Below are 19104 nucleotides of genomic sequence, written 5' to 3' on the forward strand. Positions count from 1 at the left end.
CCCATGAAGGCTGCCTTTAAAAATGTATCTGAAAGGCACTGAGGTTCTGCTTCAATGTGGCCAGGAGGCAGGGTCAGAAACACAGTGCAAAGGAGACAACCACCTGCGAGGAAGGAACAAAAACATGTCCACTAACAAAGCAAAGCGGAGCGAGCAGCTCAAAAACACAGGAAAACTAACTGATCCTGGGCTAAGGTGTGAATCAGGGTACAGACTGGGAACGCTCTAGCCTAATTTTCTGAGTCACACTGCACCAAGCCTGGAGCAGCAGGTGCTGGCCATGTCCAGAGTTCATGGTCTACGAGAGACAGGCAGACAGAGGACAGAGGGAACAAAAGCACCATTGCCTGACAGGACCCGAAGGAGACTCAGATCCAGAGATTTCAAGGAAGAGGAGTCCGCCCCTGCACACAAGAGGAGAGACATGACAGTGACGGGGGAGAGGCCCCAGCCTCTGTGTGGGTGTCGGGTGTGGAAAGTGAGCAACCATGAAGAGCTGCAGGGAGTTAAAACAAAAACACAAACAAACAAAAAACAAAACAACAACAACAAAAAAAACACAACCTGGATTCGCACCAGTGCCTTGGCAAAAGCTTGCATCGCATCCGTCCTGACCTGCACAGTCATAGACGTCTTCCATTGTTTCCCGAGATTTATTTATTTGTTTGAAAGGCAGAGTTACAGAGAAAAAAAGAAGAGACAGAGAAAGAGATTTTTCCATCCGCTGGATTATTCACCAAATGGCCACAACAGCCGGTGCTGGGCTGGGCCAAAACCAGGACCCAGGAGCTTCTTCCAGGTCACCCACGTGGGCACAGGGGCCCAAGCACTTGGGCCATCCTCCACTGCTTTTCCCAGGTGCATTGACAGAGAGCTGAAGCAGAAGCGGAGCAAATGGGTTATGAACAAGCACCCATATGGGATGCCAGCATTGTAGGCTTTGGTTTAACCTGCTACTCCATAACACTGGCTCTTCGTGTTCCTTCTAAACAACATTTGAACCAGTTTAAGTCACTGTTTTTAAAGTAGTACCGAGGAGCCAGCGCCGTGGCTCACTTGGTTAATCCTCTGCCTACAGTGCTGGCATCCCATCTGAGTGCCAGGTTCTGGTCCCGGTTGCCTCTCTTCCAGTCCAACTCCCTGCTGTGGCCCAGGAGGGCGGTGGAGGATGACGCAGGTGCTTGGGTCCTGCACCCACATGGGAGACCAGGAAGAAGCACCTGGCTCCTGGCTTCAGATCGGCACAGCACCAGCCTTAGCAGCCATTTGGGGAGTGAACCAACGGAATTAAGACCTTTCTCTCTCTCTCTCTCTCTCTCTCTCTCACTGTCTGTAACTCTACCTGTCAAATAAAAAAATTTTTTTTAATTTAAAAAAGAATAAAGTAGTACCGAGGCCCCCACACACCTGTGTGACCAGAGGACACCATCAATGCCGGAGAACTACACTGCACAGTGTGGGAGTTGGGACCCAGCCTCACTCTGATGTCTTCAGCTTCCTGGTCACCTTTCCCACCTCGGTGACTCATTCTATGAAATTCCATCACTCCCGGATTTGTACAAGCATTGGCCCAGTAAGGATAGGGGCTGTGCCATCCCTGTAGAGAAGACTCCTTAGGTCACCCCGACAATCTTGCCCTGTGGACCCCAGGCCCTCACCCCAGCAACCACCAACCCCTTCGCCATCACCGGCGTGGCATCTAGACTCTGATGTAAACAGATACTGAGGCTCCGCAACCTTCTGACATGGCTTCCCTCACTGAGCAGTGATGCCTTGAGACAGATCCCACTTGTGTCTGCCAACACTGTGGCTACCAGGTGTATTCTGTCACAATTACATTCATTCCCACTCTGAAAGGCAGTCCAGGCTGTTGCAAATGAAGCTAAGAAGGTTTTGTATATAGATTTCTGTGGGAAGATAAGTTTTCATTCTGCTAAGACAAATGCCCAAGGATATGACTGTATGTCATGTGAGAAGCACATGCTGAACTTTCCAAGAGACCTCAAACCACTCTGCAGACCGGGTGGACTGACCTGCGCTCTGGCCTCCAGTGTGGGAGAGACCTGGTTGCACCGCGGCCTGGCCGGCTCTGTGCTCACAGGTGTGCTTGCATTTCCCCAACAGCTCACTGTCTTGTACTGGAAGTCTTTCCACGTAGAAAAATGATGCCGACATCGTGACACAGTGGGAGCGTGGCATGGGGTCGGAATGAAATGCCCAGGGGTGGGCACTGGTCAGCAGGTCAGGACAGAGTTCAGGCCATAAAATTTCCATCCAATCACTGACAAGGCAGGGACGAGAGGGATCCATGTTGGGGAACTATTTGAAAGCAGAGTCAAAGGGATCAGTTAATGTGTGAACGGTAATTCTGAAGTTGTCACTTTAAAACGTCAGTGGATGAAGAAGCTACACTTAAGTAATGGAGAGATGAGAGTCTGGGGTGAAGGACAGAGTGAAAATACCTGGGACCATATTAAAATTGAGGCAGTCACACAACACAGTTGGCTGATGACTGGAGGAAATACAGCAGGCATTCGGTGTCACAAAGAACAACAGCCTTTCCAAGGTAGTACAGCATTTTAAGTACCACACAGAACTACTTCCATGTCTCTTAAGGTAATCTCTGACCTCCAGACCAATTCACACCAGGAGCACAGCCATGTCACAGGGTTTTCAGGCCCAGGAGCTGACGTGAATGAGACAGGAGAGGCTCACTGCAGAGGCGTCCTGAGGGCTGCTGGAGGGCTTTGTCAGTTTGTGCAGCCTGGGCTGGGTTTTCCACGGGAAGAGTAGGAAGCATCCACAGCTCTCGCCCCCATGTGTTTCTCCATGTTTGCAGAAATCATTCAAACAACACATTTAGCAAATAATATCTCAAAAACACAGTGGCCACTGCATCCCTGTCTCTTAAATATGCTAATGACTGCACATACAACAAGGATGGCACTAATAGCACACAGCCATGGAGTAAAACCCTAACATGCACCATTCCCTCTGATTATTTCCCACCACACACTCTGAAAGTAGTGACATCTCCACTTTAAAGAGTGCAAAGTGCGCTATTTTGGGGGGATGTTTTTGCTTCCTCTCCTCTGTAACAAGTGAGCGTTGTGGTCCATCCTCGCTCCTGGGAAATCTACTGGAACCGCCAACACACGAGAAACAGGCAATGTCATCCGCATTTGTGCCATTACTGAAAAGATGGAGCTCAATAAGGTGCTAGGGCCAAATTTAGAAAATCCTTCATCAAAGCACTTAGCCAGTCCCTAAATATGCTGCTCATAGCAAAGAAGCAGATGTCGGGCTTCATACCACTGCCAGTGACACAGGAAAGAAAAATTACTAATAAGCATAAATTATACTAAGTTGAAAGATGTGGGATAGTCAAATAAATGAGATTTTATCTTCCCACCCCCCCCCAAACTCAAGAAAACCACATCTAAAGCAATCATGTAACGAAGCAAAATAGTATCAGAGCAAGACTGAAATCACTAACAACGTAAGGCGGTGTCTGATCCAGATAAAAGCCAACACAAAATAGAGGAAAATGAACAAAACCTGTCAAGGATATTCACACTACAGGAACTACTTTTACAAAGAAACATGAAAAAAAATTAAGTAAATAAAAGAAGAAACAATGACCACTAAAAATAAAATGCAAAATAATCAACAAGTCCTGTGGCAAACTGAGAAAAACAAATTGCTGTGGAGGAATAAAAAGGCTTTCAGACAAAGTGCATTTAGGAGACCAAAGTGGAGAAAATGGCTTAATTACCTACATAATTTACCCACGCCAAAGAAACCGAGGACTTAGATATTGGAACGTCACAAGTATAGTTAAGAATGTGTATCGGCAGGGAGTGGGGCAATGCTGTGGCGCAGCCAGTAAAACCACTGCCTGTGACGCCAGCATTCCACACCGGTTCCAGTTTGTGTTCTGGCACTCCATTTCTGATTCATCTCCAGGCTACTGGGCCTGGGGAAGTGGGAGAAGAGGTGCAAGTGCTTTGGCCCCTACACCTGTGTGGGAGACCTGAGAGAATCTCCTGGCTTCAGCCTGGCTCAGCCCTGGTTGCCACAGCCATCTAGGGAGTGAACCAGCAGACGGAACACACTGCTCTCTCTTTGCCTCTCTCTCTCTCTCTCTCTCTCTCTCTCTCTGTAACTGACTTACTTTCTTTTTTTTTTTTTAAGAAAAAAAAGAGTTATTTTATTTATTTGAAAGATAGAGCTACAGAGAGAGGTAGAGCCAGAGAGAGAGAGAGGTCTTCCATCCCACTGGTACACTCCCCAAATGACTGCAACAGCTAGAGCTGAGCTGATTTGAAGCCAGGAGCCAGGAGATGCTTCCAGGTCTCCCACACAGGTGCAGGAGCCCAAGGACCTGGGCCATCTTCCACAGCTTTCCCAAGCTATAGAAGAGAGCTGGATGGGAAGAGGAGGGGCCAGGACTCGAACTGGCGCTCATATGGGATGCCGGCACTGCAAACTGAGGCTTTAACCCGCTGCACCACAGCGCCAGTCCCCGACTTTCACATAAATAAATCTTTTCTAAAAATTTAAAAAGTGCATTGGAACAAACAGGAAATTCCATGCCCTGAGCACCACTCCTGTGTGGAGAAGCAGGCTAGGGAGGCGCCACACACAGGGGAGGCCAGGACTCCTCGATGGCACTACTGTGGGAAGCCAGTGACCCCAGGACAGCCACCATGCCTGATGCCACATTCATGACCCACAGTCACCACACCTGATGCCACATTCATGACCCACAGTCACCACGCCTGATGCCACACATGCAACCTACAGCCACCACACCCGCGACAGCCACCACACCTGACACCACACCCACAACAGCCACCACGCCTGACACCACACCTGCGACAGCCACCGTGCCTGACACCACACCCGCAACCCACAGCCACACCTGATCCTGCACCTGTGACCCACAGCCGCCACGCCTGACACCACACCTGTGACAGCCACCCTGACCCACAGCCACACCTGATGCCAGACCTACAACCCACAGCCACGCCTGATGCCACACCCATCTCAACAGGGGATCCCGATCTGGCAGCACAGAGCTGGGAAAACGAGTTGTTAAGCTGGTTCCACCCTGTCTATCACAAACTTAATCAGTTACATTTTTTATATTCACTGAGCAGTTCAGCTTGTTTATCCACACATGGCCATCGATGTGCTTGTTCACATTTGCTCAAGAAAGTATGGCTAGTGATAGACATGTTTTTAATGAAATAAGCTAAATACTCCACAGACTGTAGGATCCTGTCCTGTGACTATCACGCTGTTCATCTTCAGAATGAGTCAGATTCCTGTGTAAAATCCTAAGACACTGCTGACATGGAGAAAAGCCTGTAAACAAAACTTGCATCAGGGTTTTAATAAAACCTACATATGTGAACCAGCATCCCTACATGAGACGGAGGGGATCCACGTGAAACTGAGGATGTGGCAGGTCAGACGGAGCAGGAATGCTCAGGGGCATCAGCTCGCTGGGCGGAAGCGGCTGCTTTCAATCCATGCCCCGCTCTGTGGGGTCGGCCACGCTAGTGGAATGATTTCTGATAAGAGAGTGGATCTGTGTCTGTTTAGAAAGTGGTTCAGGGCCGGCGCCATGGCTCACTGGCTAATCCTCTGCCTACGGCGCCGGCACCCCGGGGTCCTAGTCCTGGTTGGGGTACCAGGTACTAGTCTTTGTTGCTCCTCTTCCAGTCCAGCTCTCTGCTGTGGCCCAGGAGGGCAGCGGAGGATGGCCCAAGTGCTTGGGTCCCTGCACCCCATGGGAGACCAGGGGGAATTACCCGGCTCCTGGCTTCGGATCGGCACAGCGCCAGCTGTAGCAGCCAGTAGGGGAGTGAACCAACGGAAGGAAGACCTTTCTCTCTGTCTCTGTCTCTCTCTCTGTCACTGTCCATGACTCTCTCTCTGTCTCTCTCTGTCTATGACTCTCTCTCTCTGTCTCTCTCTCTCAATGACTAACTCTGCCTGGCAAAAAAAAAAATAAAAATAAAAAAAAAAAAGAAAGTGGTTCAGGATGGAAAGTGCTGCATGAATGTGAACAGTGTCCACAACTGCTGTGCAGCATCCACATGCTCCTGCCAGTGGGCACCACCAGAAATTCTCGCCCACCCAGGAAAATGAGCAGGTGCACTTTGCATATTCCTAAGAAGATTCCACAGATAAAGCAAATATGATAGGGCTAAGCCAATATTACAAAGATTAAACCCAAGTCAGCACTCTTGGGATGCTTGCTTTTATCTGCCCCTCTCCCTCACACTTCAGGCGCCCTCCCCAACCGCTGAGTGTGAATTCACTGCTTTCGATGGAAGCGGAGCACAAATGGGCGTTTCCACCACGCAGCAGCAGACGCCGCGTGTGCAGGGGCCCGTCCGTGTGCTCAGGTTGTCCTGGGAAGGCAGAGCTTGATCTGCTGCTCCACTGGCTCCAGGTCCCGTTGCCAAACTACCCCAGGCATCCAAGCCATCTGCTTCTCAGTTTCTGGCTTTATCTGAACATCTTAACAAAGAGCCCATCTGTTCCTTTCTTTTAGATGTCTATTTACGGTACTTTTTAATCTATTTTACAACTTTTTTGCATATGTCAAAAATTCAATTACTTAGTCACATTCCAGTGTCTCACATACTCAGGAGGAGACTTACACAAGCCCAGCACCTTGGTGCCCGGTGGTACCGAGACACCTGGAAGCACCTGGGACGAGGGCCACATGTTGGAATGAGAGTATCACGATGCAGGAAACCACTGATAAGCCCAGAGCCCCCGAAGAGCCCTGTGCACCCCATGTCCAGAAACTGTGACTCCTGTGCAGGAGGACAAGGTGGAGCCCCGGACTCTCACTTCCTCCTTCGGTGACACATTCCCACGGCGACAGTGCACTCAGAGGAAACGTTCGTCTAGTTGGAAACAAAAGAAAAAGGAAAGTCACAGGTGATATTTTAATGGCATTTATATAATTTTGGGTCATGTTTTAGGACAACTTTACCAAAGAAATTTCTGGGGATAAATAGGAAACAGACCTTTGTGTGTATGTGTGTGTGTGTGTGTGCGTGTGTGTGTTGGGGGTGCTGCCTAAAACAGAGGCTGTGATGAACATAAAAGGCAGAGATATTAAAAGCAGGGAACCCTGTATTTTCTCTACTTCCCTGGGAGCAAAACACCAGCAGAATAATTCTGTAGACAAATGATGCTTCCCACCGTGTCGGAGCTTAGAGTGGTGGAAATGGAACACACACAGGTGCCATCATTACCAGCTCTTTTGTTCACATTTATAAGCAAAAAGAAATTCACTGAAATCCCTGTAAGTGTGTATATGTGCATATGATTAAAAGCTCACATGTTTATATAATATGTAACTTTCATCCATAAGTTTTTTATTTCTAAGTTGTATTAAAATCAAGTGAATAAATTAAGAATAAATGAAATGTATACAACAAAACTTATTAAACTTATTTAGACATCAGCGCAATCAAGATAATTTGGTATAATAAAATTAAGATAAATAGGTGGATAGATGATAGATAAATGGATAAACAGATATAAAGATAGAAGACAGATATAGACAGACACAGACAATTAGCACAAAATGTGGGCAAAGTGTTGCATATAAAAAAGGGACACGTGACCATCACAGCAGCTTTACACAAGAAAGCGTAAAGCGAGTCTGGACAAAAACTCCCTGCAGCCAGAAAGGGGATTCTGTGAAACCTGAAAGAAATATGGTTGGGGTGGGGGGGTTTTTGCCCAGCACTCATTTCAGGTGAGCTTTTTCTGACACAGCTATGCACGGAGAAGAAATATCCTTCTTCCTCTGAGAAGACGGTGCCGGCTCTTCACTGACCCCCCCCAAGGACATCACCAGAAGCACCGTCACAAGTGGGCGTTCAGCTTTTGGCTCTGGTGGAGGCATCAGCTTACGCCAGGAGTCTCCTTGCTCATGTGCGCAATCCCGGATCCTGCTAGGCAGCACACCTGAGGGCAGCATTCTGCTCTACAGCACCCTCTGCCCGCGTGTGCCCACAGCAGATGTTTTATTTTCAGTCGTTTTGGGTGAAAAACACAAACAAAAGTGCAGGGTGATTGCTACGTAACACAGTCCTGTCATTAGCTCCTCACCTTCTTCTCAGAGTCCCCTGCACCTACTCCTGGCCTCTGGCCTCTTGTCTCCTGGCCTTGTTTCTTTGTGGGTCAGTCCTTAGCATCAAACCCAAGGTGCCTGCTGCAGCATCAGCTGGCAGGTGGGAAGCTCCCGTAACTTGCCACAGCAATGAGACGTGGCTGCCTCGGGCATCCCTGGGTCCCGGGGCCTCTACCTCCTGCCCTCTGCCCAGGGCCATCCGGAACAGGCCCAGGGACCCTTCACATGGAAGCCAGGAGCCAAGATCCTGCTGCTGAGAAGCTGAGGCCGACCGAGCTCCGGCCACTGTCCAGTCAGCTCAAGACAGGTCAGCTGTAAGACTCAGCCTGTGTTACTCCTGGGCCAGGGCACTGGTTGTGTCCTCACAAGGCCCAGCCACCCGCTCGCATCATCCAAAGTATGCAGAAGTGTCAAGATCCAGGGCTGAAGAAGAAAATGATGACCCCAATTCTAAGCACCTGCTGGGCACTGCCCGCCTGGAGGCATCGGCAAAGCCCCGGAGGAATGCCTGTGCATCCAATCCCATCTGCCCTTGGAGATGGCGCCATCATCATCCCAGATGAGAGACAGAGTCACCTGCCCAGAATCACAGAGAGCTGGACCCGGGTAAATCCCTGACTGAATGAGCTCAGAGGCGGGGCTTTCAGCAGCCAAGGAGTTGAAGGGTCCCCAGGGAGAGTAAGAAGCCAGAGATCCACTCACTGCTCACCAGCATGAGCCTATGTTATTGAAACAGGTGTACACATATGTACCAGCACACACATGCCACAGGTACATATGCACCTGTGTATTCTATGTAACTGTGAGAACATGCGTTTAATCTTTAAAGCATTCAGAACCGAAAACTCACAGCTGGCGCTGTGCTTTTGCTCCTTTCCAAGCATGGAGAAGCCGCCTGCTGGTGCCTCTCGGCGTGTCAGAGACTGGTCAGGGCTGAGGACCCCACAGTCAAAACATCTCCCCCAAGCCCTTCCTCGCTGGCTGAGCCCATCCTGCAGTGTGTTTGGTTTCCTGGCTGCCTTATTTGTTTACAACAATGCTCCGAAAATCACTGCACCATCTGTGTGAGCTCCAGCTTCGTGAATGAGAATGAGATATTAAAATGCTATCCAGATGTCTAAATGTATATCTGCATTAACATATTATGCAAATAGTCAACAGGAATGTGTTTACTTCTTAAACAAAAAAATACTTTTAGACGGAGTATAAGAAAGTACATCCGTGGAGGCCAGAGGAAAAAAAAGGTAAAGAAAATGAGATACATCAGATTTGCATTTCTTATCTTTTTATAATCATATCTTATGGAACCTTGATTTACTAACAGTTGTGTGTGTATCACTTTGCAAAGGAAAGATGGATGCAGAGAAAAAGCAAAATTCAACTCTAAAGAGGAAAAAATATGAATTCAGGGTGCATTCTCTTTCGAAGAGAAATTGTGTACTAGGCAGGTGAGTGAAAGAACTGAGAAAGCTCCTCGATTCCAAGCTCCCAATTTGTAAATTATGTGTGTCACAGCAAACAGGAAGTCAAGCTTCACTTTGGATCTTACCTTAAAATCCTAAATAACGACAGTCAGAAATGGTTCCACAAGGATGGGCTTATTGTAGGAGGTATGGAAGCATCTTGAAAATGTCTCAAGAATCCCCATTACTAGCACGGCACGTCGACATCAGCCATCTTGACCAAGAAATACTTGCGATTTGTGAAGGAAAGTTAGCTGACTTACTCTCTAATTAACCTGGACTTGACCTGAAACTGCTGCTGATCTTCTGCGCCGTTGATAAAATCCAAATGTTTTCTTAAGGGCTGCAGCATAACGGCTTTAGCTCTCTGTGTCTTTAAAGGTAAACTCAAAGATGTTTTTTCCCTGCCCAAAGAGAACCAGTAACAGCATATTCCACAGAGCATTTTCTTCCGTCTCAAACCATCATTTCCTAGTCAGGACTTCAACTGCAGCCGGATCTGCTTACACAGAGCTCCCAGGCCGGTCCCCAAGAGACCACTCCGTCACTGTGATGGAGGGGCTTGACTCTGGGTGGGCAGTTTGCAACAAAAGTGGGTAAAATCTGTCCAGGGCCACGTGACCACCGACCTGGCCCTGAGGAGAGGTGTCCAGTTTTCCTCACTGGTGTGCAAGGAGTGAGCACAGAGGAGTAAGGAGCAGCCAGGGCGGGAACCGCTCTCTGCCCTGCGGGAGCCCCAGAAGTTCCATCCCCTTCGTCCACGCTGCGTGAGGGAGCAGCAGGAGGAGCGCACTCACCCTCTCTGGACTCTCTCAGCAAACAGGGCTGAGAAGAGCCAGGGACCCAGCACCTCCCCGCCCTCCCTGGTGCTGATGCTGAGTCTCCCTTCCCCTCTGCCTCCCAGACTGGCTCCATTTGGCAGCAGGACCCCAACTTGGCCCAGGTAGAAATCCCAAGTCCGAATTCTAAGGAGAAACCCAGAACTGGCACTTAGTGACCTCATCTCTCAGAATGCTGGAGATGCTGGCTGTGAGCTGACAGCTGCTGAAGACCTGCCAATGCTTCCTCACGAGGTCACCCAGGACTATACTGCACCTGCTGACCTCCCGCCCTTGGCTGGGTTGCAACTCACATCCTAGTGCATTTTGAGGGAATTAGCAAGACAATGCAGTCCAGCGGCTGGCGCACTCTGGGTTCCCAAATCCTTAAGATTCCAGGATCTGAATATCAGCTATGGATGTGAAAGAATTTATCCTGTGCCCTAATCCCGATTTCAGCTGGCCTTGCCTCACAAAAGAATCACAGATGAAACACTGAAAAGTCAAGCTCACATCTCAAGAACACCAACTGACAGAGACTAGTGCAAAATCTTGGTTTCTCATCTACCGATTCACACTGTTCTTCATCCAGGATTGAGCACTGTCCCAAGGCCAGTGGCCTCTGCAGAACCTCAGAGGAAGAGGCTGGTCTCCTCTCAGCTCCGCCCTCCACTGCGGCCCCCATACTCAGAAACACACTCCACAGCCCAGCACCTTCCAGGGCTCCCATCACCCAAAGTGAAACTGGGCGCCTTCTTAGCAACATCCCAAGCTGTCCACCCTCCTGCCGCTGACACGGCGCTGTCCTCCACGTGCCTTTCCAGGCCCAGTTCCTCTCCAAGTAAAACGAGAACCATCAATCACGCGGCTGTTACTGCTCTACACATCAGGTCATCGCCACCTCAGAGAGGCCAACTGGGCCACTGGCAGCGCTGCCCGGGGGCTGGGGCTGTAATCCTCAAAGGCACGCCATCGAGTCAAGACAGAAACAGCATATGGCAGAGCATAAGCAAGTGAACAGGGGCACAAGGAAGACAATGCAAGGCCTCCCAGACACAAAGCCCCCGGGTTTGCCTGTGGGGAGTGGCTCTCCCAGTCAACGGTGCAAAACTCACTGCTACCAAGATTTGTGCCTCTCTCCACAGCTCAAGGGACTCCAGAGAGAAACTGTACATTTTTCCACTGGCAAAACAAGAAATGGGCAATGAATATTCTTAGTTTTAACATCAGATGCACACACGCTCTAAAAATGTTCAAGGGCAGCCAGCCCTTATTTATAGAAAGTCGGTCCTCACACCAAAACTAAGCGCCCAAGTCCTAAATTTCCACCTAGAAACACATTTCTGTGGCCGCCCTTCAGCTCTGCTGCCCTGAATGGGTGCTGAGCAGCCCAGGCAAGTCCACCGTGGGGCACCCACCCAGTCTCCTCGCACCGCCTGTACAACCGAGGGAAGCCACCTGAGCTCCTTCGAGCACCATGGCACACACACAGCTGTCTGCACTCAAACCCAAGTCCTGCCACCCACTCTTGCCCAAACGAGGCCCCCTGACCCACTGCCAGGACCAATCCCACTACACCTGGGGCTAGGGAGCCACTCAGTAAAAGACGGATTCAGCGCAGCTCCCAACCCTGTCCGGGCTGCCCCTAGGACTGCATCTCCTGACCCCAGGATCCGCACCATGGGGGGGCACTGCCCTCGCGGCTGCCGCCCCGTGCACGCCCGCAGCAGAGCGTTGGGCCCCTGCCCACACATCCGCTTCCCGCTTCAAAAAGCCAGGCCCAGCCTTTCCTTGCCCAGGACCTATAGGGCTCACACCGGGAGCTCCCAAGGCCTGGCCTGGCCCTAATCAGGATCTCCTGCTCTTAGTGGGGGAAGATTATTTAACCTTCTCTGCCTTGATGCTTCCTTTACAAAAGACTGGCCATAAAATAGCATCTGCCTCAGGATGGTTGCTAGGAACCCAGGAGATATTTCACCTAAGCTGCTTAATACAGATTGGGAAATTGTGAGAACCCGTGGATCTGAGGTCATCTCTGGGATGACCTGGGATCCAGGATCGCTAGTTCCAGTCAAACCGCAGTGTGATTTCTCCATGGCTGCAGAGCTTGGCTCGGATCAGAGAGGTCCCAGGAAACCACCTGGTTCCAGGACTTCAGCGGCCCTGTCTTTCCCAGTCCACTTGCTTTGGGTCTTCCCTCACCGCTCCCTTGTCCCCTTTCTCCTCCTCCCAGTCCCTGCAGGTCCACACGCCTGCCTCCAGTACTGCTGGTGTGAATTCTCTCGAGGGCTCAGGTGCTCCTTGGTGACATTTGGTCTGCAGCACAGCCCTCGTGAATCACTGCACGCTGGCTTTGAACTATCAGGGCTCACAGACACTACAATGTCTTCACGGGCGGTCAGCTGAGGCTGTCTATCAAACACGGGTCAAGCCTCGCAGCTTATTCCTCCCATGTACCTTCTATCCGCCCCCAGAACATGGCCCCTGCTTCTTCAGAGAAGCCTGCATCTCCCAGCAGTACCTCCTGCACAGAGCAGTGATGCTCAGAGGCACTCAGGCCGCTCTGCGACGCACACAGTGCTTCGTGGCCTTCTGCCTCACGGCTCAGACCTCAATCATTTCTGTATAGCTGCTGCCACAGAAAAAATTAAATAGGAAAGAAATCTGAATGTTCCACTTTGGGAACCTTCTCCACGCAGACATTCTCTCTTGTCACTGTCATCTCAACAAACATCATAAGCAGCAATTAAGGGTTTAAGAACTGGACCTGACCACATTTAAAGAATCGCCTTACTCTGTCTGTACATACTCCCCAGCTGGCCACAACGGTCAGCGCTGGGCCAGGCCAGAGCCAGGAGGCAGGCGCTTCCTCCAGGTCACCCACATGGGTGGCAGGATCCCAGGTACTCGAGCCATCTTTCAATGCTTTCCCAGGCCCTCAGCAAGGAGCTGGATTGGAAGTACAGCAGCAGGACTAGAACCAGCGCCCAAATGGGATGCCAGCATTGCAAGCAGCGGTTTAACCTGCTGCACTACAAGGTCGGCCCCACTCTGAACACGTTTGTACCTTGAATCCTGTTGCAAAGCAAAAAGTTACAACACAAAGCAATTAGTGTGATTCACAATGCCTGACACTGCAGTTATAAATATGTTCTGCAGATTATTTAGGCATCACAATGTATCTTTTTAGATTAGATAATAATTTATCTTTTGAATGTATATAATGAAGACATTTAAAGTCAAGAGGAATGAATCCACTGACTCACCTTAAATCATCTTCTTTTTAAATATTAGAAGCAAAGTAAAATATTGGCTTATACAAGTAATTTGCAGGTTAGAAAAGAAATAAGTGCATGTTTTTATCCTGAGGAAAGCATTTATCATTACCTTAGATGCTACCTAGATTATAAAATAATGAATCTGCAAGTCCCCTGCTTGAATTGATTGGAAGGCTTCTACCAACGTGAACAGTATTTTCAAAACGTAATTGATCTTCCCTTTGACTAAAATAAATTATAAAAGGTGGAAACACGTTCAGTGATTCTAATAACTGTCTCCACTTTTTAACAGAAGGGTGCACAGCTCCAGCCAGGTGTATGCAGGACACGATCAGAGAATGAGCAAGAAAATTAACCACATAACTCAGGAGAAAGCAACACTTGGACCTGAAGAACAGAGTGTTGCAGAGTCTACATTTAAATTAACCACTTTTCATTTCAAGACAAACCAGCTGGATCTTAAGAATATATACGAAGTTGCTTTTCCCAGAGTCAAGGGAAAAAAGATAGGAGTCAGCTCACTCATGTGCACCTCAGGTCAGCTCACCTGGAACCTCCCCAAGTCAGCTCACGATCAGTGATCTCTGCAGTTTTAACCCATGGAGTTCAAGGGGGTGGCTGCACGGCATGACCGACGGGTACAATGGGGGAGAAAATGCATCTTCCAGCTCCAGTTACCTAAACCTCAGCCCCCTTCTACTCCTAGGAGCGGCACAGGCAGATCTGGTTACCCACTGGCATTCACCGTGCACCTGCCTAGTGCCAGGCCCCAGACGGTGGTGTGTTTACAGCTCCCCTCTCGAAAGGCCAGGCCATGATGGGTCACTGCAGGCAGTGCACTCACATTCCCACCATGGCAGCAGCACTGCCAGCCATTGCAGCCATAGCTGGATGGAAGAAAGCAAAGGAGCAGAAGCCCTCCCTGTGGCATGGAAACATGAATCTTCGAATGCTGCCTTTTTTTTTTTTTTTTTTTTTTTTGACAGGCAGAGTGGACAGTGAGAGAGAGAGAGACAGAGAGAAAGGTCTTCCTTTTCGCCGTTGGTTCACCCTCCAATGGCCGCCGCGGCCGGCGCGCTGCGGCCGGCGCACCGCGCTGATCCGATGGCAGGAGCCAGGAGCCAGGTGCTTTTCCTGGTCTCCCATGGGGTGCAGGGCCCAAGCACCTGGGCCATCCTCCACTGCACTCCCTGGCCACAGCAGAGGGCTGGCCTGGAAGAGGGGCAACCGGGACAGAATCCGGTGCCCCAACCGGGACTAGAACCCGGTGTGCCGGCACCGCAAGGCGGAGGATTAGCCTAGTGAGCCGCGGCGCCGGCCTCGAATGCTGCTTACAGCTTACAGGCTTACTGCTTACAGGCAGTGCCCCAGAGTCCAAGGGAGAGCAGAGAGCAGCTGACCCTCTCATGACCCAGTCTGCGAAGGCACGCGGCGTATTTTCTACCATTCCCCATTCTTTAGGAACAAGTCAAAAAGAACTTGAAGGTTCATAGAGGGACCACAAACACCCACCTCACATCAACACAGGCACACACGCAGACAGATGTGCAAATACACATGCACCAGTTTTTCTTTGTCTTCAGAAAGAAAGACAAGGTTACATGTAGAAAGTGAATAAAGTCTTTTTTGTTGCACAAAAAAAATTTTTTTAAAAATGCAAGTCAGATGAAGTTTTATTTCACCAAAAAAGAAAAACAGCTTCCAGCTCTCCAGAGAATTCTGCATTGGGAAGGAAAGGCCATGGCTTTTTATTATAAAGATTACGGCACACTGTGGCTCAAATCAAATTCCTGGAAACACAGCAACTGCAGCAGCAGGAAGTGGGTATACCAGGGTCAGCACATGGCCAGCGCTGGCCTGCCCTGACTCCAGAGCTAAATGATGTGTGCCTGCAGCAGAAAGCACCCGGCCCTGGAGCTGTGCACTGTGGGGCCTCAGCATCTGCTGCCGGGGAACATTTCTGTGCCTGCAAAATGGTATTTTTAGTTCCCACCCTCTGCCCCTTTAAATGTGGTAATGAGTATGAAGAATCATTGAAAATGAGGAGAACTCTCTGCATACGCTTTTCAGAGCTCTCATTAATGGCAGCAGAGTAGCAATTTCATTTCTTGCAGGCGTGCTTCAGCTTCCTACAGCTGCACACTCTCACTGATTAGGAGTTACACATCACGTCAGAGATGCTGCTGGACACTTGGCGGTTGTGAAAGTGGATCACACGCCGGTGTTCTGATGGTCACTTCAGGCTTCACAAAGCCTCTGAATGTTTTCATGTAACCCCCTGAGGACAAATCTAGCTAGTGCCAGAGTCAAGGATCCAGGGGTCCTCAGAGCTCTCCAAATGATTGACAGTGCACAAGGAGGCTGAGTAGACACAGAGCATAGCCAGGTTCCATGGGCAGAGGGATGAAGCCAGAGTGTGTGGATGCAGGGTGGAGGCCTCTCTTCATCCACCTGATGTTTCAAGTGCTTATTTCACACTGCTCTGTTTAACACCTGCACCTCCCAGCCTTAAAGGTCTGTACTCATATACACTGTATTCAAGAGGTTTCCCTTAGGTGGGTGTCAGGCATCAGCTGGCCTCGCCTTGCACCATCTTCCCTGTGGGTGAAGCTGTGAATGACCAGATGGTGTCAGGGCCTGGGCAGTGAGCGTGTCTCAGTGTTTCAGGCTGGCTGGGCAGGTCCCTGTGTAGTCACTGGGGCCCCTTTGAAGGGGACAGTGGCATTCTGGGGAAACTTCACAGGGACTCAGGCCCAAGAGAGGCACAACTGCCCAAGCCCATTGCAGAAGCACATGGCTAGACTTCGCTTACACCACCTGCCACACCTAACCTGTACATGAAAACAGACAGGAAGTACCTTCATGGCACAAGGGCATGGGAGGAAACAACTGCCAGGTAGCAGTGCAGCCGGCTGCAGGACACAAAGTGGACGCTCATCCATGTTACCTCCAATGGCTCAAAATCTCCCAGCACTGCCAGAACACCTGAGGCTCGCAGATGCTTTCTGCAACTTGATCTGGACTAAGCAATCCCAGGGAAACATAACGGCCTCTGCAATGAGGATCTGGATCATCTGCCGTATCCTTACTTGCATGTCTGATGGTCCAGTGCTGTATGTGCAGGACAGGATGCCCGGGGCTAGTTTCTGAACATGAGTCTCTCTAGGCCACACCTGTGTGCATGGTACCCAGTGATCTCCTTAGAATGTTGCTCTAGGGGCCAGCATTGTGGGGTAGCCAGAAAAGCCATGACATTGGCTGCGACACTGGCATTCCACACGGGTGCTGCTCCATGTCCTGGCTGCTCCGTGAAGCTCCAGGCTCCTGGCTTTGGCCTGGCTGGGCCCTGGCCATTGTGGTCATTTGGAGAATGAATCAGTGGATAGAAGACCCCCGCCTCCCTCTCTCCCTTTCCTCCCTTCCCTCCCTCCCTCTCTGTAACTCTGCCATTCAAATAAAAAAATCTTTAAATAATAAAACCAAAAATAAAAATTGGCCAACAATGGAGAGAAGTCCAGCTACTGCGAAAGCTTCTGCAGGCAGTGACACAAGTCACAGTGTCTTTCAGGCCAAGCAGGCGCCAGCCTGGCTTTGCGACCCCAGATAGAGCCCTGTGACCCAGGTATTGTAGCGCAGAGCGGCACAGACTGAGGGACGAGGGGAACTGCGCGGAGTCCTCCAGAATGCGGGACACTGACGGAAGCCTGTCATCAGCGGGTGGGGTGAAAGACACGCGGCAGGCAGAGGCACAGAGAGAGGAAAAGGAGGATTAGGGTGCGGCAGAAGCTACAGAAGGGAAGCCGGAGAAGGGTGGGTTCAGGGGAGCCCCCGAGTTCCCACCAGCAGCACATGAGCAGGGCGGTGTCCGCCCCGCCCCAGGGCCCTGCAAGGACTCTTGGCCTTGCTTCTGACTTGCGTCGCATTTCCCCTGGGAAGCCATCCTCACCCTGCTTCCCTTGCCAGGGCCATCAGCTGCCACAGAAGGGCCCTTACTTCCTCCTCCTGGGTCCCCATAACAGTACCGAGTGCAGCTCAAAACCTGAGCTCACCTGACTGCCCTCTACAAGTAGCAGGGCTATTAAGAGGCCCCAAGAAGAGATCTAACTTTTATTTAAAATTTAATTAATCGATTAATTAAAGTGAAAGGCAGAGAAAGAGGGAGATCTTACATGCGCAAATGCCGTTGGCAGCTGGCACCGAGCCGGGGCAAAGCAAGGAGCTTGGAATTCCACCCAAGTTTCCCATGTGGACAGCAGGGACTCAAGTCCTTGAGACGTCACCTGCCGCTTCCCAGGGTGCCCATGAGCAGGAAGCTGGAATGAGGAGCAGAGCTGGGACAACACGCAGGCACTCTGACACGGGGCTGAACATCCCTAGTGGCATTGTAGCTGCGGCCTCTGAGTGACACTCTAATGTCTGCGACACAGCACCCTGGGACAGTCCAGGAGTCCTGCTGTGTGAGCTGAGATCAGCAGCAGAGTCTTTCTTGCCCCAGAGCCAGGGTGCAAGAGCGGCAGGTGTCACGGAGGGGTGGGGAGGCCAGCAGGTGTCACGGGGAGAAGAGAGGAGGGGGAGAGAGAGGAGGGCCATGGAGGCTTCTGATCCCACAGCCTCTGTGGGACATGCTCTTGTTGATCTTGGTGTCCCTGGCATTTGGCCAAAGGCCTCACACATAGTGCCCACAGCTAGCATCACCCACAGAGTCACCAGGGAAAAGAGACACCCATTTCTTTCTGGAAGGCACACTTTGCTGACCCAACTACAGCATCTCCATGCTTTGAGATATTTTTCAAAACAAAAGCATGAGTAATAAAATAATTATGAAAATACTTTGAAAAGGGCTTCATATTTTATGGCTCCAACTGATGTTTCAAATCATTATCCCAGTGGGGAAGATTCCTCTAGCACTAGAGAGAGCCACAAAAATAACAAATAACAGTTCCCTCTCAGTTTACAGTTGTTCCACTGCTCGTAATGGCTGCTCTGCTGCTCTTCTCAATCATTATGGATGTAAAATGCGTCTAATAGCTATCACTGAACCAAATACACTCCTCAACCATGTAACAAGTATCCAAATTTATAGTTTTAATGGCAGTTTGCTTTCCTGTTAATCTATGCCTCTCTTAAAAAGTTTATTACTTCTCAGGCACTGGAAAAGTCAGGACTGAGTGAAGTCTGACGTAAGAACAGATGGGTGGCAACAAACACATGGACGGATCGCGGTGCCAGAGCTGAGTGCAGGCAGCAGCAATGGCCGTGAATTCTCCACTGTGATCCAGGGGCCACAGCAGCTCCAGGGCAGGGCGTTTGCCTCATGTGAACACTGGTGTTGGCCAGCAGGGGTACTACTTGTCTTTGAAAGGGTTAGGTAGAAG

General features: G+C 50.1%; 1 protein-coding gene across 1 annotated transcript in view; it reads right to left on the minus strand.

Moving 5' to 3' along the window:
- Window positions 1-4452: 4452 nt before the first annotated feature.
- The window catches only part of LOC127487200 (uncharacterized), a 66015-nt gene continuing 51363 nt past the window's right edge, over window positions 4453-19104 (minus strand). The window contains exon 3 of the mRNA XM_051831843.2: window positions 4453-6929. Within this exon, the coding sequence (XP_051687803.2) occupies window positions 6674-6929 (256 nt within the window). The 3' untranslated portion in view covers window positions 4453-6673. The remainder of the gene's footprint in view (window positions 6930-19104) is intronic.

Source organism: Oryctolagus cuniculus, chromosome 10 (assembly GCF_964237555.1).
Source record: "Oryctolagus cuniculus chromosome 10, mOryCun1.1, whole genome shotgun sequence".
Taxonomy (NCBI): Eukaryota; Metazoa; Chordata; class Mammalia; order Lagomorpha; family Leporidae; genus Oryctolagus; species Oryctolagus cuniculus.